The sequence below is a fragment of the Hypomesus transpacificus genome, unplaced genomic scaffold (genome assembly GCF_021917145.1).
Source record: "Hypomesus transpacificus isolate Combined female unplaced genomic scaffold, fHypTra1 scaffold_354, whole genome shotgun sequence".
Classification (NCBI taxonomy): domain Eukaryota; kingdom Metazoa; phylum Chordata; class Actinopteri; order Osmeriformes; family Osmeridae; genus Hypomesus; species Hypomesus transpacificus.
Genome location: NW_025813878.1, coordinates 25,070 through 45,634, shown reverse-complemented (window position 1 = coordinate 45,634; position 20,565 = coordinate 25,070). Strand labels below are relative to the sequence as shown.

Here is a 20,565-nt window from a genome sequence, read left to right as displayed (position 1 = left end):
CCCCCCCCCCCCCCCCCCCTCACGCCTTCACCTCCTGGGGCTTCTTGATGGGGGCAAACAGCCCGCAGCACACCCCCTCCCCCATCCAGGCCGGCCGATCCATCTTGGACACGTAGAGCAGGGGCTCGATGCTGCTGCTCAGGTCCATGATGGAGAAGACACTAGGACTGACCCGGCAGCGGAAGTGGGCCACGGTGAAGTAGGAGTAGAAGGGGATGAGGGCCACCGGGGGGAGGTAATTGAAGACGATGATGCTCAGGAGGGTCAGCACCATCTTCAGGGCTTTCTTCTTCACGGGGTGCATGACCTCCTTGCCTGCCACGGAGCGCCTCAGCGCCCAGACGACGGAAATGTTGCAGAAGATCATGAGGGCGAAGCTGAAGAGGATGAGGCCGCTGAAGATCTCGTTGACGCTCATCACTCCCAGGATGCTCTTGGTGAGACCGTACGCCAGGATGAGGCACCACGCCACCACGGAGACGGCCGCGCGGATCTTGTTGTCGCGGATACCGGTGAAGAGGACGGGGTGGACCACGGCGACATAGCGGTCCATGCAGATGCACACCTGGGGAGAGGAGGGGGGGTGATGTCATCGTGTGCTCTTCCATCCATGCATCCATCTGTTCAACCACTCATCCCTCCTTCCACCCTCCCACCGCTCACCAGGAAGAGAGGGGCGGTGTCTTTGACCCCGTAGGAGAAGCGCTGGAAGTACCACACGCCATCACTGGCCAGGACCATCCGGTTGACCATGTCGATGGGGGACATGAGGCAGAAGTAGGCATCCAGGATGGCCAGGTTGATGATGAAGATGTCCGACGTGGACGAGTCGCTCTTCTTGCTGCGGGCGATCTGCCACATGACCATCAGGTTCAAGGGCGTGCCGATCGCCAGGTTGATGACCTGAGGAGGAGGAAGGAGGAGGAAGAGGAGGATGAGAAACTAGAGGAGGGATGCATGGACGGATCGTAAAATGCATTAAAAACATGAGATTGGCTGAAGGGTGGGCAGATGTCCAGACGGACGGGCCTCACCTTGACACTGTAGTAGAACACAAACGCGTACGGGGAGGGCTCACATATGTCCAGCTGGTACCAGAGGGGACGGACTCCTGAAGTATCTAGGGCCGTGGAGTTCAGAGACGGGTCGACCGCTGTCACGTTGGAATAACTCATCCTGGAAGATGGGTTCAGGACGAGAGAGGGAGAGACAGAAGTGTTTTTATTTACTTCACTGGGCAGTCAACACTCCCCGCTAGCCACCAGCTACACCACACTGGACATTCGGAACCTACTCAGAGAAAGAGAGGACAGAAATCTATACTTTCACTAAATAGTGTTAAAAAAATGAATCCCAAAACACCATCACTTGCTTGTTCACAAGCTCTTGGCACAAAGACAACCTCACACCCCAAGATCTGAACACAGGAAGACTCAACTCTACGTCCATATCAACCCAACATGAAACCCGTCTTGGACCTGGACACCACAGGCGTGTCTGAAGGAAGATCAGAGGGACCCTAAAGGCTCTTACCTGAGGGGAGTTGTACCCCACACACTGCCTCTCTTCTCAGTCCACTCCAGTTGTCACCGCCAGTCTCTCTGGTTCCCGTAGAAGGCGTGTGTTTCCTCCTGAGAGAGCGTGCGTTTCTAAAGCGGTCCCCTTCTCCACACAGCCGTCTCACAGGGGCCCGCGCTACTTATAGACGCTCACCTGGGACCGGTAGCGAGCTGCCATAGGACGGACGATCTGATTGGAGGAGCGGCTCTGTTGAGCATCCATCCAAGATGGCCGCCCCCCTTTGAGGTTGCCACAGCGCAGGGTTGTGATTTGACGGTGTGGCCAAATAGAGGAGGGTGACGCCAGACAGAGATGTTCTGGGATTGGACGTTTGGTGTGGGTGGTGAGGAGTAGGAGGGGGGGTTGTTAGGTAGGCAGGGCCTGAGCTGGGTTGTCGGTGCTTTTCTCAATTTTTCGTAACCTCTCCATCGCTATTGGTTCAAGGGGCTTACACCGGTGGCACTGGTCTCAGGTCAGATTAGGCTTCACATCGCTGATAGTCAGAGACGGATGAGACAACAACGTAACTGATCTCAGGTCTCGGCTGCAGGGCAAGTTCACATCCCTCTCGCACCACTAAAGTGTGGCTTCCCCTGATGTAAGGTAGGGCTGACAAACAGGTGATGCAAGGCAGAGCCACTCATCACCGACAACAAACATGAGAAATATGGAGCAAGTGTTTACATTTACATTACATTTTGTCATTTAGCAGACACTCTAGAGCGACTTACAGTAAGTACAGGGTCATTCTCCCAGAGGCAAGTAGGGTGAAGTGCCTTGCCCAAGGACACAACGTCGGCACGGCTGGAAATCGACACAACCTTCTGATTAATAGCCCGACTCCCTAACCACTCAGCCATCTGACCCCCAAGTGTTGCATAATTGAAGTGAAACTCTCAACAGTGTACTGGGAAAGGTTCTCTTTATTTTTTCACACTTTACACATATTACAGCTCACTTCACAAGCAACGAGTCCAACTGCCAACACAGCCATTTCTGATCACCTCAGAAAGACACAGCACTGATGACATCAAGACAACTGATTGCATTGTATGAGCCTCAAAGGGGCTGATCCCAAACCTGGTGTCTCCTTCTCTCAGGCGGGGAGAAGAGCCAGCCAAATGGTCCAGCTTTCGCAACCTCTCCCTACTCTGGATTAAACAAAGGATTGATCCAAAACAGACATTTAATGGATTTACAAACATCTCTCAAAGGCAATACTGTTTGTGGACACTAGAAGGATTATTGGAATTGTATGCTTTCTCTTTAATGCTGTGTTGATGTAATTTGATGTTTTAATGTAACTTTCTTTCCTGTTATAATAAATCAGTAAATCTTGATATCAAAATGATTTTGATCTACGAACTAAACCATTTATTAATATTGTATTGTTATATTCTGAAGTATAAGCAATACATGGACAATTTAAATAACTGAACTCAAAGTTCAGTTATTTAACCACTTCACACCTATACGCAAATCTCAGGATGACACCCAGATGGGGAGTAACTGACCAATCAAAGAGTTCACCGTCGAAAGGTTACCCCTTTTTTCGCAAGGATTATAAACGCAAACCATGCTTTTTCGCAAGGATTCACGGAAGTGTTCGCGACACATCTGACCTATCCTTCTCAATCATCAAGTCACTGGACCACCAGGAACTTTGATGAAAGATTCCTTTTCTCTAACCGTTTGACAACGATGAACGGAACTTTGACTTTGATTCTTCTTCAAACTGACAACAAAACTGCGATATTGCTATATTTCTTACTTGTGACATTGGTATGTTGTGATTTAATTTGTCTGTTTAATTTGAATTAGCAAATTATTTAACCTAACTTTCGTTAGGATTAGTTAACATACTCTCACCATTGTTCTTCAGAAGCTTATCTCTCTCTCTCTCCCTTCTCCCTCCCAACGCGCTCTCAACCTACCATCTTGTATTCCACTTTCATCATAGTTTAGGACCTACTGTATACAGTTCAACACAACTCACTCTCAACTAATTCGAACAGGTTGAAATCCGTTCTAGATTCATGTTTTCTCACAACTTTCCTGCCAAAATGGCGACGTAAACAGTCAAGTCAAGTGACGTCCGGAGCTCTATAGCCCATTGTATGTTCATTTGCTAAGTGACATTTCAGCAAGATGTATGTGTGCTATCTGGGGAGAGAGACTACTAGCGGCTGCAAAATATGCCAGCTCAGATGTACAGTATAGCCCAGACCTCATTCAGGGGAAGTTTCTTAGGTCAGTCAGTACTGGACTACTGAGTGATGATGTTAAAGGATGATCTAGGAGTGACTGACAAGATTTCAATACAGAAAATGAATTATGCTGCTGCTGCTGTTGATTGGGAGACACAGCAGAAATTGAAGAAAAAGTATCCCAAATAAGCCAGCCAGAATAAATGAACTACAAACAGAAACAACTACTTACCAGCTGTATAATGACAGGGAAACAGACTTTGGCCAGCCGTCTGAACACAGCACTTCAGTCACGGCCAGTGTTAAAAGACCGGAAGATACAAGCTGCAAAAAGCCCAGCAGAATCCGAACTGATGGATGAATCAGTTGAGAGAGGAAGCGGCTGAGCTGAGAAAGAATGTTCAGTACTCAGCAAGACCATCTCACCAGTTCCAAAGCAGAGGGAAGAGGGCATGCAGAGGATGTTAAGACCAGGGAGAAGATGAACAGTTTGACCACTGCTTCAAATGCGGAGTGGACACTTCTCAAAAGGATACAGAAGCCAAAGGAACACAAGAGGTAACACTGATTCAGCTAATATCAAAGGACAGAACGTAGAATATACCTCCCCTGCCACTCCAGAACAGAGCGGGTCACCCAACACCCCGACTACTCTCAGAGAAAGCATTTTCCAATTAGAAGAGAGACTGCAAGCAGAAAGGTGTTCCCCTGGTGGAAGATTGGCAGGGTCTGCTTATGTTAGCCATATCTTCCCTCGACACCATTCACAACTGCAGCGTCTTATTGGAAAGACGTGCATGGTGAGTTGCTACCTAGATGGAGTGAAGACTCAAGCCTTATGGGCAGGCCCAAACGTAATACGCAGATTTTTTTCACATTTTCTGTGGTTATATCTGCGGATTCCGCTAGCCTTCCTGTTCTTATGTCGGAGCGACCAAAGATGTTCCACAACAGTTTGACGTTGAATATGGTCGATTGAATGTTGAGAGATTTACAAAAATGTATTGATCAATCCTCATAAAGATCGGCTGAAAAGTCTCTTGCTGTAATTTTGATAGATAAGTGTTTCCTTTTCAATTCTTAGCATTTTTAGCTTTTTAATAATAGAGATGAAATCTGAGTTGAAAAGTTGATTTACATTTTGCCTCAGACCAATGCGTTCTACTCGAAAATTCACAGGTTTTCGTCAGAATTCTGCGTGTGTCATACTGGAGTGTGCCTCATCGTTGACACCTGGAGGAAGAAGTGTTTCCCAAAGGTGAAGGTACGGAGCAATGAGGAGCTCCTTGGCCCTGGTTCTCTTGGGGGGAAAGCCGTCAACCAGACCGACATCCCTTTACTTTCTTCAAGTGTGCAACACTTGCTCCATATTTCTCATGTTTGTTGTCGGTGACGAGTGGCTCTGCCTTGCATCACCTGTTTGTCAGCCCTACCTTACATCAGGGGAAGCCACACTTTAGTGGTGCGAGAGGGATGTGAACTTGCCCTGCAGCCAAGATCTGAGATCAGTTACATTGTTGTCTCATCCGTCTCTGACTATCAGCGATGCAAAGCCTAATCTGACCTGAGACCAGTGCCACCGGTGTAAGCCCCTTGAACCAATAGCGATGGAGAGGTTACGAATAATTGAGAAAAGCACCGACAACCCAGCTCAGGCCCTGCCTACCTAACAACCCCCCTCCTACTCCTCACCACCCACACCAACCGTCCAATCCCAGAACATCTCTGTCTGGCGTCACCCTCCTCTATTTGGCCACACCGTCCAATCACATCCCTGCGGTGTGGCCACCTCAAAGGGGGGCTGCCATCTAAGCAGACCGGCTCCTCCAATCAGATCGTCCGTCCTATGGCAGCTCGCTGCTTGTCCCAGGTGAGCGTCTATAAGTAGCGCGGGCCCCTGTGAGACAGGGTTGTGTGGAGAAGAGGGTCGCTTTAGGAACGCACGCTCTCTCAGGAGGAAACACACGCCTTCTACGGGAACCAGAGAGACTGGCGGTGACAACCCGGGTGGACTGAGGAGAGAGGCAGTGTGTGGGGTATGACTCCCCTCAGGTAAGAGCCTTTAGGGTCCCTCTGCTCTTCCTTCAGACACGCCTGTGGTGTTCAGGTCCAAGACGGGTTTCATGTTGGGTGAATAAGCAAGCAATGGTGTTTTGGGATTCATTTGTAACACTATTTTGTGAAACTATTGGTTTCCGTCTCCCTCTACTCTCTCTTTCTCTCTTTGAGTAGGTTCCGAATGTCCAGTGCTGTGTAGCTGGTAGCTAGCAGGGAGTGTTGACTGCCTAGTAAAGTAAATAAAAACACTTCTGTCTCTCCCCCTCTCTCTCTCTCTCTCCTCCTGAACCCATCTTCCAGGATGAGTTATTCCAACGTGATGGCGGTCGACCCATCTCTGAACTCCACGGCCCTAGATACTTCAGGAATCCGATCCCTCTGGTACCAGCTGGACATATGTGAGCCCTCCCCGTACGCGTTTGTGTTCTACCACAGCGTCAAGGTGAGGCCCGTCCGTCTGGACACGCTTCAGCCAATCTCATGTTTTTAATGCATTTTACTCCAGGAGGGTGGAGGGGGTGAGGGGAGGGGGTGGAGGGATGGATGCATGGATGGAAGAGACATCACCCCCCCTCCGCCTCCCCAGGTGTGCTTCTGCATGGAGCGCTACGTTGCCGTGGTCCACCCTGTCCTCTTCACCGGCATCCGCGACAACAAGATCCGCACGGCTCTCGCCGTGGTGTCGTGGTGCCTCATCCTGGCGTACGGCCTCACCAAGAGCATCCTGGGAGTGATGAGCGTCATCGAGATCTTCAGCGGCCTCATCCTCTTCAGCTTCGCCCTCATGATCTTCTGCAACATTTCAGTCGTCTGGACACTGAGGCGCTCTGTGGTGGGCAAGGAGGTCATGCACCCCGTGAAGAAGAAAGCCCTGAAGATGGTGCTGACCCTCCTGAGCATCATCTTCTTCAACTACCTCCCCCCCGTGGCCCTCATCCCCTTCTACTCCTACTTCACCTTGGCCCACTTCCGCTGCCGGGTCAGCCCCAGCGTAGAGCAGCAGCATCAAGCCCCTGCTCTACGTGTCCAAGATGGACCGGCCGGCCTGGATGGGGGAGGGGGTGTGCTGCGGGCTGTTTGCCCCCGTCAAGAAGCCCCAGGAGGTGAAGGCGTGATGGGGGGGTTAGGTGGAGGGGAAAGAGGTGGGATGACTGAGGTAAGGAGGGGGTGGAGAGAGAAAGTAAAAAAGAGAGAGATAAAATTAGAGAGAGAGAGAAAGTAAAAGAGAGAGACTGGTTGTGCGAAAACATTGTTCACAGTCGTGCCATCTCTCTGCAGCATATTAGCTAATGCATGGGGAAACGTTGTGAATATAGCCACATTAAATAACCACTTAATTCCTCATTAAGGACACCTCTTAATTAAACCCCAGAGGGACCAATCAGAGGCTGGTTAGAGCCTCGTTAGGAGCCAATTAAGGGCAGCACAGAGCCTCGTTAAGGAGAAAACAGATGGGCTCAATTCAATGCTGTTGATAATAACTCGGTTGAACTAGTATAGAAAACCACTATAACCAGGATGACGGTGATGTTTAGGTAGGAAGTTATGACTCTGGAGGAGTCTACATTAAGGCATATAATAGGAGATTAATGGCAGCCTTTCTTGGGAACAGTGGAATTTAGAGTAACTACAGAGTTGGATCTTTCATTGTTTTTGTTTATTTTCAATGTTCTGTCCATTTTGATTGGAGACAACCAACAGAGTACAGTTCAGTGGTGTTAGTCTGGTAAAGATATTATATATTGTATACGCAATGTATCGTAATGATTGTCTTTGAATGTGCATTGTGATAATACAAGTTAAATAAAGTGATGAATTACAAAAAACATCAAATTATTTAATACATTTAACTTGAAAAAAATATAAACTTGTCCATATATATCGGTTGAGGAACTTGTCTTAATTGGAATAATTTTGTCGCTTCCAGAAGCTTCAGTCCACGCTTATGGAATCCTCACACCAACTGCCACAGTAGTTCAAGCTGTCTCTCAAGCCTGCGTGATTCTAACCTGTAGCTCCCTTCAGGCTTTCCGGGCTGGCCTCAGGCCCATCCTCAGAGCTCACGTACCCAGGATAGACAGGGTAGAACTGGGGTGGAGGCAGGCTGGCGATGGGGCCCGCCTCCTCTCCTGCTGGAGGTGCTATCAGCAAGATCAACTTGGCGTGGGCATAGTCAACCTCAAACCCCTCGAAGATAAGCCCCACCCCCCATGCCCCCAACCCCTCCTCCAGGAGCAGAGACACCTTCCGGGTTGCCAGAACGAGCTCCGTGTAATCCCCCTCTTCGAGTCGGAGTATGTCGGAGGTCAGAGGTCGGCGGGGGACGATCACGGTGAGCCCGGGGGAGTTGGGGAAGGGCGTGGGGAACGCCACGTGGCCCCGGTCCTCCCACACCCTCCACTGCTGCTCTTCGCCACGCACGATCCTGGAGAAGAGGCCGGCGTGCCGGCCGAGGGTCTTCCCCCAGGAAGGTGAGGTCCGTCGGGGCCAGCCGGAAGCCTTCTGACTCCGGTGGAAGGAACCCCAGGGAGCCTCGACGACATAGAGAAAAACACCACGGAGAAAATCACTTTCATCAAGAGCAAGATTAGAGAGGAACCCCGTCCAGGATCAGCAAAAGAAAATCTAAATCCAGAGAGACTGATCAACATGATATCCTGCCTGATCGAGCTGAACAACGACACGCTACAGAGGGAAGTGCTCGCTGAAGGACGTTGGAATGGACTGACCGCCCAACAGTGCTCTGCCCTGGCCTACACATTGACAGTTTCCAGTCAACCGTGTGACGTCTTTGACTTGAAGGCCCACAACGCATCACCAGAGGGCCACTCGAGAGTAATGCCATTCCTAAATCGGTACAAAACTATCCTGTGAGTAGAGCCACCTGACATCTTACCATGTTTGTTTTTTCATGAAACTTTTATGATAAATCATGAGTAACATATCATTAATGAACCAGGTCTGTACTTGTATCGTACTTGGTGGTAATGGTAAATGGCAATATATTTGGATTTGTTAGCAAGAGGCTATCATCATCATCATAATGTGTTAAGAAACTCTACTAATGTTTGCGTGTATATTGCTTAGGTTTGACTGCTCTAGAATAACACTGGAGACGTTTCAAGCTGTGGGTGCAGCTCTCAAGGCAGTAAATAACATCAGGGAACTGGACCTGAGTGATAATGCAGTAGGCATTAAGGTTTTGTTTTCTTTGAAATGGCCTTTGAGAATCGTCTTCAAATGCACCAGTGTCAAATTACTTTCAGCTTCCAGCATATGAGCCCTGGTGTAGCAGCTTTTACTACAGCCTCAACAATTTCGACATCACTGTGGCCCTTACGTTTTCCAGAGTCTATTTGGTGCATGAGGTTAGTGTACGATAACTTATCTTTCCCGCCCCAGCTCACATATCTGGCCATTAATTCGAAACTCACGTCTGATAAATCCAGTTCAGGGGCTCTGGGGAATGGATGGTCTGGTGGGCTAGGTGTCCTGTTTATTTTCTCACGAAGCCGACTCAGTTCTTCCTTGAGCATTTTGGTCGACGTTTGGAAATTCAACTGCATTTCAGCATAGCCTACTGTTTTTGTAGACTTTGTAGCTCCTCGTCATTTTGTACATCACTTTTTGATTTAGGCGCGGTTTCTCTCAAACGCTTAGCTGTAGCTAACAACTCTTGCACAAATGTCTCTGCTACGTCATGTTCCTCCTCGTCAAAAGCTTTATCCACTGTCTTATTAATTGCTTGGATCAACCTGTGCCTCTTTTCCTTATCTAGAGAAACTTTAGCTTGGATACACACCTCTTTTAGCTGTTCAATCTTTAGCCGACACTGTACCTCCGTTGACTCCGTACCTCCGTAGCTGCTCCATCTCCATTTTGCGTGTTCAAAAGTTTCTTCTTTTCTTTCGTCCGACGTCTTTTTGCATCAAGTTGAGTCCCTGTTCTGGCGCCAATTTTGTTGCACACTGTTAAGGATAGTGTAAACTGGGTGTTGAGAGGAAGAATGATACATGGTTAAGCATCGGACCAAGTTATTTGTAGTTTAATTAGTAATGATGCAATCACAAGATACACAATGAAAACAATACACCAAGATGTCCGTAGTCTAGTACAATGAATCAGTCGATGATGCAACAGCAGTCATCCCACCAAAACAGAGTATAAGATTAGAACGAACGAAGGCCTTCGTTGAGAAAGTGGTCGTGACAGAATATCAGAGAAAGTTCTGCCCCTCCCAAGTTCTGTCTCCCCGCCCTTGGGTGACAGATCTTGTACTCCCCAAAGAGGGAGGTCTGGTGAGTGGCCATTGGTCAGGAGACCTTGGGGTGGCTATTGTTAACCAATTAAATGTCCAGGGCGTTCATGCTGGCGCAAGGTGGGCAGTCCACGGACCTGGTGATGTTAGGAGAGGGAGGGGGCAGAGAAGACCCACAGGTCTGGTGTTGTTCAGGGAGGGGGGTGGACGAGACCCACAGGTCTGATGCAATCCAAGGGGGGGGGGGGGTTTGAGTTCTCCAGAGTTGAGAGCAGGTCATCTCGAGGTCCTGATGATATACGGGGTGGGGTCTTCAAGGGGAAGGGGAGAGGGTAAGACCACTCCTAGGTCAGATGATGTAAAGGGGCAGATGGGCTCCAAGGAGAAGGAGGGGGGGGGGGGGGGGGGCAGGGTCTCCAGGGGAAGGGGGCATATTATCCATAGTAAGAACTGTCCGGTCTGACTCGTCCTGAAGCAGAGAAGAGTTATGTTCCCAGCATCACCTTATCTCCCAAGTTGACACTTTTACTCCCATGAGCTGACTAGCTCATTGTGCTCACACCAGTCCCTGAGCGTCACAAACTCGCCTCCCAAGTCAGTTTGCCTGACATCTGCATTCTTGTCCACACACCAAAGTTACATTTCAATGTTTCTTATCTGTTACTTTATTAAATCAATTGATCACATTCAATATTTGTATCTTAGTTATTAGCATTACAAAACATGTGTGTTTACATATTCATATTAGATATTGATTGGTATAGCAGCATTGATCAGCAGTATAATGCTATCATTTCCTCACAATCCCTCCTTTGACACCACTATGTGGTGTCAACATTAAAACTGGATATTTTAAAGTTTCATGGATCCCTCCTTTCACACCCTCTAAAGGGTGTGACAACACAAATTTAAAATATACCAGTCTGGCAGTAAAGGCAAATCAGTTGTTAACTAGGTTAAACATGCGTAAAACACTTAAGCAATGAACCAAAATACAGTCAAACTAGATGTTAAAATGCAAAATCAGTCGATAACTAGGTTAAACATGCGCATATGGTCATCAAAACAGTCAAAATTTAATATTTTTAAAGTTTTCATGGATCCCTCCTTTCACACCCTTTAAAGGGTGTGACTACACAAATTTAAAATATTATGAACCTGTGTGAGCAAACAATGGAGGTTAGTTCAGATGAGCAATAAGAAACAGTCAGTCAGATTACAGGAAGATATATATAACTTTTTTTTTTTTTTTTTTTTTTCACTAGAACTCACCCTCCTTTCACACCCTCTAAAGGGTGTGACGCCTTACGATCAGTCAATCTGTTAAACAGAACATTAAAAGAGTCAATACATGTAGAAAGAAACTGTTAATTCGGACAGGATATTTTAAAGTTTTCTTGGAATCCCTCCTTTCACACCCTTTAAAGGGTGTGACAACTAACACAAAATTTAAAATATCCCGTTAAGGAACACAATGCTTAGAACGATAATAATGAGACTATGCAGCGTTATGGCCAAGTGGTGTGGACACACTGGACACAGTGGGAAAACCCTAATGATGTTATAGGGGAAAACCCACCGTCACTCCGCAGAGTGGACATTCGACATCCATGTACCCACGGCAGACCTGAACATACTCACAGGTCCCCTTCACCACATACATACAACTGTAGCCAAGCTTTTAGAATTGTAATAAAATAAATTTGAGAACATTGAATAACAATCAAACTGGATATTACTGATTAAGATATGTCCCAGTGTAAATAAGGACGTGATTAGTGAAAGTAAAGGGGTTCAAAAGATAATGCCGTGAGGAAAGAGAACATGGCCCTAGCGACAGCCGTCGCTCCAGTCCTGTCCACTTGTAGCCTCACAGAAACGCTCGATCTCTGAGTGAACTTCAAATTCCACAATTTCCTCCAGATAACACTGTGCCTGCTGCCCTAGATTGGCTGCAAGTGTGAAGGTTCGACTATAATTTGTGATGCCAGCTTCTCGAAATATTCTGCTTGTGCTGGATACTGTTCTTTTATTTCCTCCTTGTTTATGCACTGCAGCGATCCTGCAAACACAAGTTTGTATTCTTCCTCAGTTAATGCCACTCTTCTGTTGGTTGTGGGGTCTTTTTTACCGCTGCCTTCTTTAAACCCAGTATCTGGGTTGACTGTGTATTTGGTCTGCCACCAGTCTAATATTTTATAACCTGGCCTTAATTCAACGTGCGATGGACGCCACTCCATTTGTCCTCTCCTTAAAGACACATAAACATAATTTTCTCTTGTTTGAAACAGACATAAAACAAACATGACAGATACATATAGGCAACATAAGGCAAACATAACAGACACACACAGATAGCAAGGTCACGTCTGACCATAAATACTTGTTGTTCCACCACTGGTTGGAATCAAACAATAACAGCTGTAGTAATGCCATGTACCACTAGTCGGAGCCAGACAAAATAGAACTGCAATAATGCCATCCACCACCAGTCGGAGCCACAGACAAAACACAACTGCAATAATATAATCCACCACCAGTCTGAGCTCACCAACCACCCAACTGCCACCAGCCGGATCCAGGCTAGTAACAGCTGCAACCCACTGTCACCAGTCAATGCCAACCACCAAAATAATTGTAACCTGTTGCTGGTCGTAGCTGTGGGTAGAGTCTCAAAGATCCATACATACACATCAGTATTAGAGAGAGAGAGAGAGAGAGAGAGAGAGAGAGAGAGAGAGAGAGAGACAAGGAGTTTAGTTGGCACCGGTAGGTCTCAGCTCCTTGACCAGAGAGAGGTAAAGAGAGAGAGAGACATAGAGAGAGAGAGAGAGAGAGAGAGTGTGTGTAGTGCAAGAGAGGGGAGGGGAGGAGAGGGGTGGGGAGGTGTGTGAAGGGAGAGAGTGTGTGAGAGGGGAGTGGTGGGGAGGTGAGGTGTGTGAAGGGAGAGACGAGAGGGTGTGTGAGAGGGGAGGGGTTGGAGGGGAGGGGTTGGGAGTTGAGGGGAGGTGTGTGAAGGGAGAGAGTGTGTGAGGGGGGGAGGGGAGGGGAGAGAGGAGAGGAGGGGGGAGGAGAGGAGAGGGGAGGTGGGGAGAGCGAGAGAGAGAGGGCGAGAGTGAGAGAGTGTGTGAGAGGGTAGGGGTTGGAGGGGTAGGGAGTTGAGGGGAGATGTGTGAAGGGAGAGGAGAGGAGAAAGGAGAGGAGAGGAGTGGAGAGGGGAGGAGAGGAGAGGGGAGGAGAGGAGAGGAGAGGGGAAGGGAAGGGAGGGGAGGTGTGTGAAGGGAGAGTGTGTGAGAGGGGAGGGGTGAGAGGAGAGGAGAGGGGAGGGGAAAGGTGCGAGGGGAGAGATACACATTATTAACCCAACAATGCTAAGAGATAGCGAGAGAGAGAGAGAGAGAGAGCGAGAGAAAGGGAGAGAGAGAGAGCTTGTCTAAAATGCGCCATGCTCGAACCTCGGCATGGCCCCATCCCGACAATGCAATAGAGAGAAAGGGAGAGAGAGCAAGAAAGGGAGAGATACACATTATTAACCCAACAATGCTAAGAGATAGCGAGAGAGAGAGAGAGAGAGAGAGAGCGAGAGAAAGGGAGAGAGAGAGAGCTTGTCTAAAATGCGCCATGCTCGAACCTCGGCATGGCCCCATCCCGACAATGCAATAGAGAGAAAGGGAGAGAGAGCAAGAAAGGGAGGGATACACATTATTAACCCAACAATGCTAAGAGATAGCGAGAGAGAGAGAGAGAGAGAGAGTTTGTCTAAAATGCGCCATGCTCGAACCTCGGCATGGCCCCATCCCGACAATGCAATAGAGAAAGGGAGAGAGAGCAAGAAAGAGAGAGAGTCTGCTCGTGAAATGTGCCCTGCTCGAACCTCGGCATAGCCCATTCCAGCAATGCAGTAGATAGGGAGAAAGAGAGAGAAAGCAAGAAAAAGAGGTTTGCTACTCCTTAAATCTCCACAAACATATTATTTACGTCTATCTCAAACAGCCAGGTGCTCCCGTCACAGTGCCGCATTCTGCCGGACCCCACCTCGTTTTCCAATAGACACACTTAGAAACAGCCAGGTGTTCCCGTCACAGTGTGACCACTGCCAGGCAACGCCCCGTACCACGTAGAAACTGCCGAGCGCTCCTGTCACAGTGCCACATTCTGCCAGACCTCACCTCGTTTCACAATAGACACAATTAGAAACAGCCAGGTGTTCCCGTCAGTGTGACCACTGCCAGGCAACGCCCCGTACCACGTAGAAACTGCCGAGCGCTCCTGTCACAGTGCCACATCTGCCAGACCCCACCTCGTTTCACAATAGACACAATCAGAAACAGCCAGGTGCTCCCGTCACAGTGTGACCACTGCCAGGCAACGCCCCGTACCACGTAGAAACTGCCGAGCGCTCCTGTCACAGTGCCACATCTGCCAGACCCCACCTCGTTTCACAATAGACACAATCAGAAACAGCCAGGTGCTCCCGTCACAGTGTGACCACTGCCAGGCAACGCCCCGTACCACGTAGAAACTGCCGAGCGCTCCTGTCACAGTGCCACATCTGCCAGACCCCACCTCGTTTCACAATAGACACAATCAGAAACAGCCAGGTGCTCCCGTCACAGTGTGACCACTGCCAGGCAACGCCCCGTACCACGTAGAAACTGCCGAGCGCTCCTGTCACAGTGCCACATCTGCCAGACCCCACCTCGTTTCACAATAGACACAATCAGAAACAGCCAGGTGCTCCCGTCACAGTGTGACCACTGCCAGGCAACGCCCCGTACCACGTAGAAACTGCCGAGCGCTCCTGTCACAGTGCCACATCTGCCAGACCCCACCTCGTTTCACAATTACAAATGTATCATTGAGTTTGCATCAACGTTAATCTCTCTATGGACAATTTGATTCAAAGTGTGCAGCCCAGAGTCACAGTACAGTGCAGTTTAAAGACACTCACTCCTAAAAGCTAAAGTCCTAAGCTATGCAGATTTCGTTTAAACAGGCTCTGCTTACCCTATTTTTGTGGATATCCAAGTGAGTGTCAGTGAACCACAGCTGTCCCGCTCCTGCCGGCTGGGGTCCCCTTCTCAGGGACCTCTCGTCCAGATCTCTCACCCAGGCACGTCGGGGTCACCAATTGTTAAGGATAGTGTAAACTGGGTGTTGAGAGGAAGAATGATACATGGTTAAGCATCGGACCAAGTTATTTGTAGTTTAATTAGTAATGATGCAATCACAAGATACACAATGAAAACAATACACCAAGATGTCCGTAGTCTAGTACAATGAATCAGTCGATGATGCAACAGCAGTCATCCCACCAAAACAGAGTATAAGATTAGAACGAACGAAGGCCTTCGTTGAGAAAGTGGTCGTGACAGAATATCAGAGAAAGTTCTGCCCCTCCCAAGTTCTGTCTCCCCGCCCTTGGGTGACAGATCTTGTACTCCCCAAAGAGGGAGGTCTGGTGAGTGGCCATTGGTCAGGAGACCTTGGGGTGGCTATTGTTAACCAATTAAATGTCCAGGGCGTTCATGCTGGCGCAAGGTGGGCAGTCCACGGACCTGGTGATGTTAGGAGAGGGAGGGGGCAGAGAAGACCCACAGGTCTGGTGTTGTTCAGGGAGGGGGGTGGACGAGACCCACAGGTCTGATGCAATCCAAGGGGGGGGGGGGGTTTGAGTTCTCCAGAGTTGAGAGCAGGTCATCTCGAGGTCCTGATGATATACGGGGTGGGGTCTTCAAGGGGAAGGGGAGAGGGTAAGACCACTCCTAGGTCAGATGATGTAAAGGGGCAGATGGGCTCCAAGGAGAAGGGGGCATCCAGTGAGAAGGGGGGGGGGGCAGAGTCTCCAGGGGAAGGGGGCATCCATTGAGAAGGGGGGGGGGGGGGGGGGCAGGGTCTCCAGGGGAAGGGGGCATATTATCCATAGTAAGAACTGTCCGGTCTGACTCGTCCTGAAGCAGAGAAGAGTTATGTTCCCAGCATCACCTTATCTCCCAAGTTGACACTTTTACTCCCATGAGCTGACTAGCTCATTGTGCTCACACCAGTCCCTGAGCGTCACAAACTCGCCTCCCAAGTCAGTTTGCCTGACATCTGCATTCTTGTCCACACACCAAAGTTACATTTCAATGTTTCTTATCTGTTACTTTATTAAATCAATTGATCACATTCAATATTTGTATCTTAGTTATTAGCATTACAAAACATGTGTGTTTACATATTCATATTAGATATTGATTGGTATAGCAGCATTGATCAGCAGTATAATGCTATCATTTCCTCACAACACTTAAAGTAAAACTCTCAACAGTGTGCTGGGAAAAGTTATATTAATTTATTCACACTTTACTCACAAGCAACGACTGCTTCCTTTCGCTCTCTCTCGACAACTGTGTCTAGGTTAGCTTTGTCTCTTCCTAACCGTCATGAAACTGCATTATCCCTGGTATTACAGCGCCTTCTATAGGCCAAAACATGCAACAGCATCGTGCCATACATGCTCTGCCGCACGCTCTTGCTAATGTGTTCAGTTGTCGGCGGCGGTACGTTCGGCGAGGCGGGGAGAAGTTCCGCTGGGACGTGGAGCTCTCGGTCGGCAAACATACAACAGGTGATCAGAACGACTGCTCTGCTGCGGTCACGTCGTTGTGAAATGTTGCCGGGTAGGTCCCTTGGAATGATCACAAGTTTGGGGGGGGGGGGGGGGGGGGGGGGGGGGGTTATCTTACTCATCAAACACCTGTTATCATAAGACTGCACATGAAAGCAATGAAAGGTAAAGTGCTTTATTTTGTTTGTTGCACAAGGTACATGTAATTATTTTGTAAGTACACATGACAAATGAATGACAGTCATGAGACTCAGGGATTATGAACAGTATGTGTGTTTGTGCAGAGTAGGACAACAGCAGGGGAGGCCTTGTGCTTTTGTGGATTCCGGAAGCGTGGACTGAAGCTTCTGGAAGTGCCGAAGTTATTCCAAGTAAGACAAGTTCCTCACCCGATATATATGCACTAGTTTATATATTTTTCAAGTTCAATTTATTAAATAATTTTATGTTTTTTATTTATGTATTACTTGTATGAAATCTCAGCTGATTTGGTATTTTATTTTTATCATCACAATGTACATACAAAGACAATCATTACGATACATTACGTACACAATATATATTATATTTACCAGACTAACACCACTGAAATGTACTGTATTAGCCTCTTAAGACTCCCTTAAATGTGCCTGAAAACGCCTATACAGCATACCCAAAGTAAATTGAAAGCTGTTCTTGAACCATTTGGAGTACATGTGCATGACTGTGGTCTCTTTTGAAAGGTGACATTCTGAAGCAATTTTCCCTGTTATTCCCCTGTTGTCAGGACCCCTGTCAATCCTACTGGTCTTGAGTAATAGAAGCTTGAACACAAGGAAAGTTAAACTTTATTTCCGCCTAGATTTTGTTTTGAAAACAGAGGCCTGAAGAGGCCTATAGGTGGTAGGTATTAGCTGGAAGACAGAATTGGACCACAGCTTGAAGCCTTATCCAATTCAAATCAAAAGTCAAACATAATACCACAATATATTCATATTTGACACATGTTTTTATAAAAGTACATCCAGGCGTTTTCTAATTGGGCCTTTTGGAGACTCCAAAATGACTCTTTGTAACCTAGGTCAAATACTTTGGATAAAAATATATAATTTTTCATAATTGTTATCTTTAATGTAAGGTGGTACTTAAAACGATCATATATTATGGCTGGATCCCCCCCATTAGTATTGCTGAAACACAAAAAATGAAGCATGAATACATTGGAGTGCTGATTTGACGCACACAGGCATTTCAGGACCGGCAACAGGTTTTTAATTGTCCAAGATGGACAGAACATTGAAAAATAAACAAAAAACTTCAAAATAAAAAAGATCCAAATAGCTCTGCAATTACTCTCAAATCCGCCGTTTCCAAGAAAGGCTGCCATTAATCTCCTATTATATGCCTTAATGTAGACTCTTCCTGAGTCATAACTTACTGCCTAAACATCATCGTCATCCTGGTTATAGTAGTTTCTATACTAGTTTAACTGTGTTATAATCAACAGCATTGAATTGAACCCATCTGTTCTCTCCTTAACGAGGCTCCGTGCTGCCCTTAATTGGCTCCTAACGAGGCTTTAGCCAGCCTCTGATTGGTCTCTCTGGGGTTTAATTAAGAGGTGTCCTTAACCCTTATGCTGGGGACACACCACAGTTATCGGGCCAATTTCGCCCCTACCGTCAATCCTCGGTAATGTCCCGATTATCTTGATGGTTCTGCAGATTATTTGATCAGATTTTCCCTTGGTGTGAGGTGTGTCAAGAGTGAACGAATCTGCTCGGAAGGACGTAAAAATTAGTACATTGTAAAAATTCAAGATCAGGGGTCCTGATGTGTGGGGGGAACACACACCTCTCTGTCTCTATCTCTTCCTTTCTCTCTTTTACTTTCTCTCTCCATCTCCTCCTAACCTCAGTCATCCCACTTCTCATCTCCACCCAACCCCCCATCCCCCCATCACACCTTCACCTCCTGGAGCTTCTTCATGGGGGCAAACAGCCCGCAGCACCCCCCCTCCCCCATCCAGGCCGGCCGGTCCATCTTGGTCACGTAGAGCAGGGGCTCGATGCTGCTGCTCAGGTCCATGATGGAAAACACGCTAGTGGCTACCTGGCAGCGGAACTGGGCCACGGTGAAGTAGGAGTAGAAGGGCATAAGGGCCACCGGGGGGAGGTAGTTGAAGACGATGATGCTCAGGAGGGTCAGCACCATCTTCAGGGCTTTCTTCTTCACGGGGTGCATGACCTCCTTACCTGCCACGGAGCGCCTCAGCGCCCAGATGACGCAGATGTTGCAGAAGATCATGAGGGCGAAGCTGAAGAGGATGAGGCCGCTGAAGATCTCGTTGACGCTCATCACTCCCAGGATGCTCTTGGTGAGGCCGTACACCAGGATGAGGCACCACGCCACCACGGCGACGGCCGCGCGGATATTGTTGTCGCGGATGCCGGTGAAGAGGACGGGGTGGACCACGGCGACGTAGCGGTCCATGCAGATGCACACCTGGAGAGAGGGGGGGGGGGTGTCATCATATGCTCTTTCATCCATGCATCCATCTGTTCAACCATCCGTCCCTCCCTCCCTCCACCCTCCCCTCCACCCTCCTGGAGTTCCTGCTCACCAGGAAGACGGGGGCGGTATCCTTGACCCCGTAGGCGAAGTGCTGGAAGTACCACAAGCCGTCGTTTTGCAGGACCAACCGGTTGACCATGTCGATGGGGGTCATGAGGCAGAAGTAGGCGTCCAGGATGGCCAGGTTGATGATGAAGATGTCCGACGTTGACGAGTCGCTCTTCTTGCTGCGGGCGATCAGCCAGATGACCATCAGGTTCAAGGGCGTGCCGATCGCCAGGTTGAAGACCTGAGGAGGAGGAAGGAGGAGGAAGAGGAGGAGAAAAAAGAGGAGGGATGTATGGACGGATCGTAAAATGCATTTAAAACATGAGATTGGTTGAAGCGTGGGCAGATGTCCAGACGGACGGGCAGACAGACAGACAGGTAGACAGACAGAAAGACAGACAGGCAGACAGACAGGCACGCAGACAGACACGCAGACAGGCAGACAGACAGGCACGCAGGCAGGCAGACAAGCAGACAGGCAGACAAGCAGACAGACAGGCACGCAGGCAGACAGGCAGGCATGCAGATAGACAGACATGCAGACATGCAGACAGACAGACAGGCAGGCAGGCAGGCAGGCAGGCAGGCAGACAAGCAGACGGGCTGAGGGCCTCACCTTGACGCCAAAGTAGAACACAAACGCGTACGGGGCGGGCTCACATATGTCCAGAAAGTACCAGAGGGGACGGACTCCTGAAGTACCTAGGGTCGTGGAGTTCAGAGATGGGTCGCCTGCCGTCACGTTGGAATAACTCATCCTGGAAGATGGGTTCAGGAGGAGAGAGAGGGAGAGACAGAGATGTTTTTATTTACTTCACAGGGCAGTCAACACATTCCCGCTAGCCACCAGCTACACCACACTGGACATTCGGAACCAAGACACCCTAACACCTCACACCCCACGATTCGAACGCAGGAAGACTCGACACTACGTCCATATCGACCCAACATGAAACCTGTCTTGGACCTGGACACCACAGGCGTGTCTGAAGGAAGATCAGAGGGACCCTAAAGGCTCTTACCTGAGGGGAGTCGTACCCCACACACTGCCTCTCTCCTCAGTCCACTCCAGTTGTCACCGCCAGTCTCTCTGGTTCCCGTAGAAGGCGTGTGTTTCCTCCTGAGAGAGCGTGCGTTTCTAAAGCGGTCCCCTTCTCCACACAGCCGTCTCACAGGGGCCCGTGCTACTTATAGACGCTCACCTGGGACCGGTAGCGAGCTGCCATAGGACGGACGATCTGATTGGAAGAGCCGGTCTGCTTAGATGGCCA

At 48.7% G+C, this 20,565-nt stretch overlaps 3 protein-coding genes across 3 annotated transcripts; 1 reads left to right on the top strand and 2 right to left on the bottom strand.

Annotated features, from left to right (window-relative positions):
* Positions 1-19: 19 nt before the first annotated feature.
* Positions 20-16,469, bottom strand: LOC124464513 (G-protein coupled receptor 35). The gene is made up of 5 exons (XM_047016397.1): positions 16,437-16,469; positions 9,260-9,766; positions 1,035-1,176; positions 664-903; positions 20-565 (listed from the first exon to the last, which is right to left on the bottom strand). The coding sequence occupies exons 3-5, from the start codon at positions 1,173-1,175 to the stop codon at positions 20-22; spliced, it is 927 nt and encodes a 308-aa protein (XP_046872353.1). The 5' UTR covers position 1,176; positions 9,260-9,766; positions 16,437-16,469.
* Positions 5,494-6,940, top strand: LOC124464512 (hydroxycarboxylic acid receptor 1-like). Its single transcript, XM_047016396.1, is given in 2 exon segments — positions 5,494-6,818; positions 6,820-6,940. Coding segments are annotated over 2 exon segments (567 nt in total). The 5' UTR covers positions 5,494-6,372.
* LOC124464510 (G-protein coupled receptor 4-like) lies at positions 7,010-20,135 on the bottom strand. The gene is made up of 5 exons (XM_047016393.1): positions 19,911-20,135; positions 19,296-19,535; positions 18,638-19,177; positions 9,628-9,744; positions 7,010-8,357 (listed from the first exon to the last, which is right to left on the bottom strand). The coding sequence occupies exons 1-5, from the start codon at positions 20,049-20,051 to the stop codon at positions 7,830-7,832; spliced, it is 1,566 nt and encodes a 521-aa protein (XP_046872349.1). The 5' UTR covers positions 20,052-20,135; the 3' UTR covers positions 7,010-7,829.
* Between the last annotated feature and the right edge of the window lie 430 nt (positions 20,136-20,565).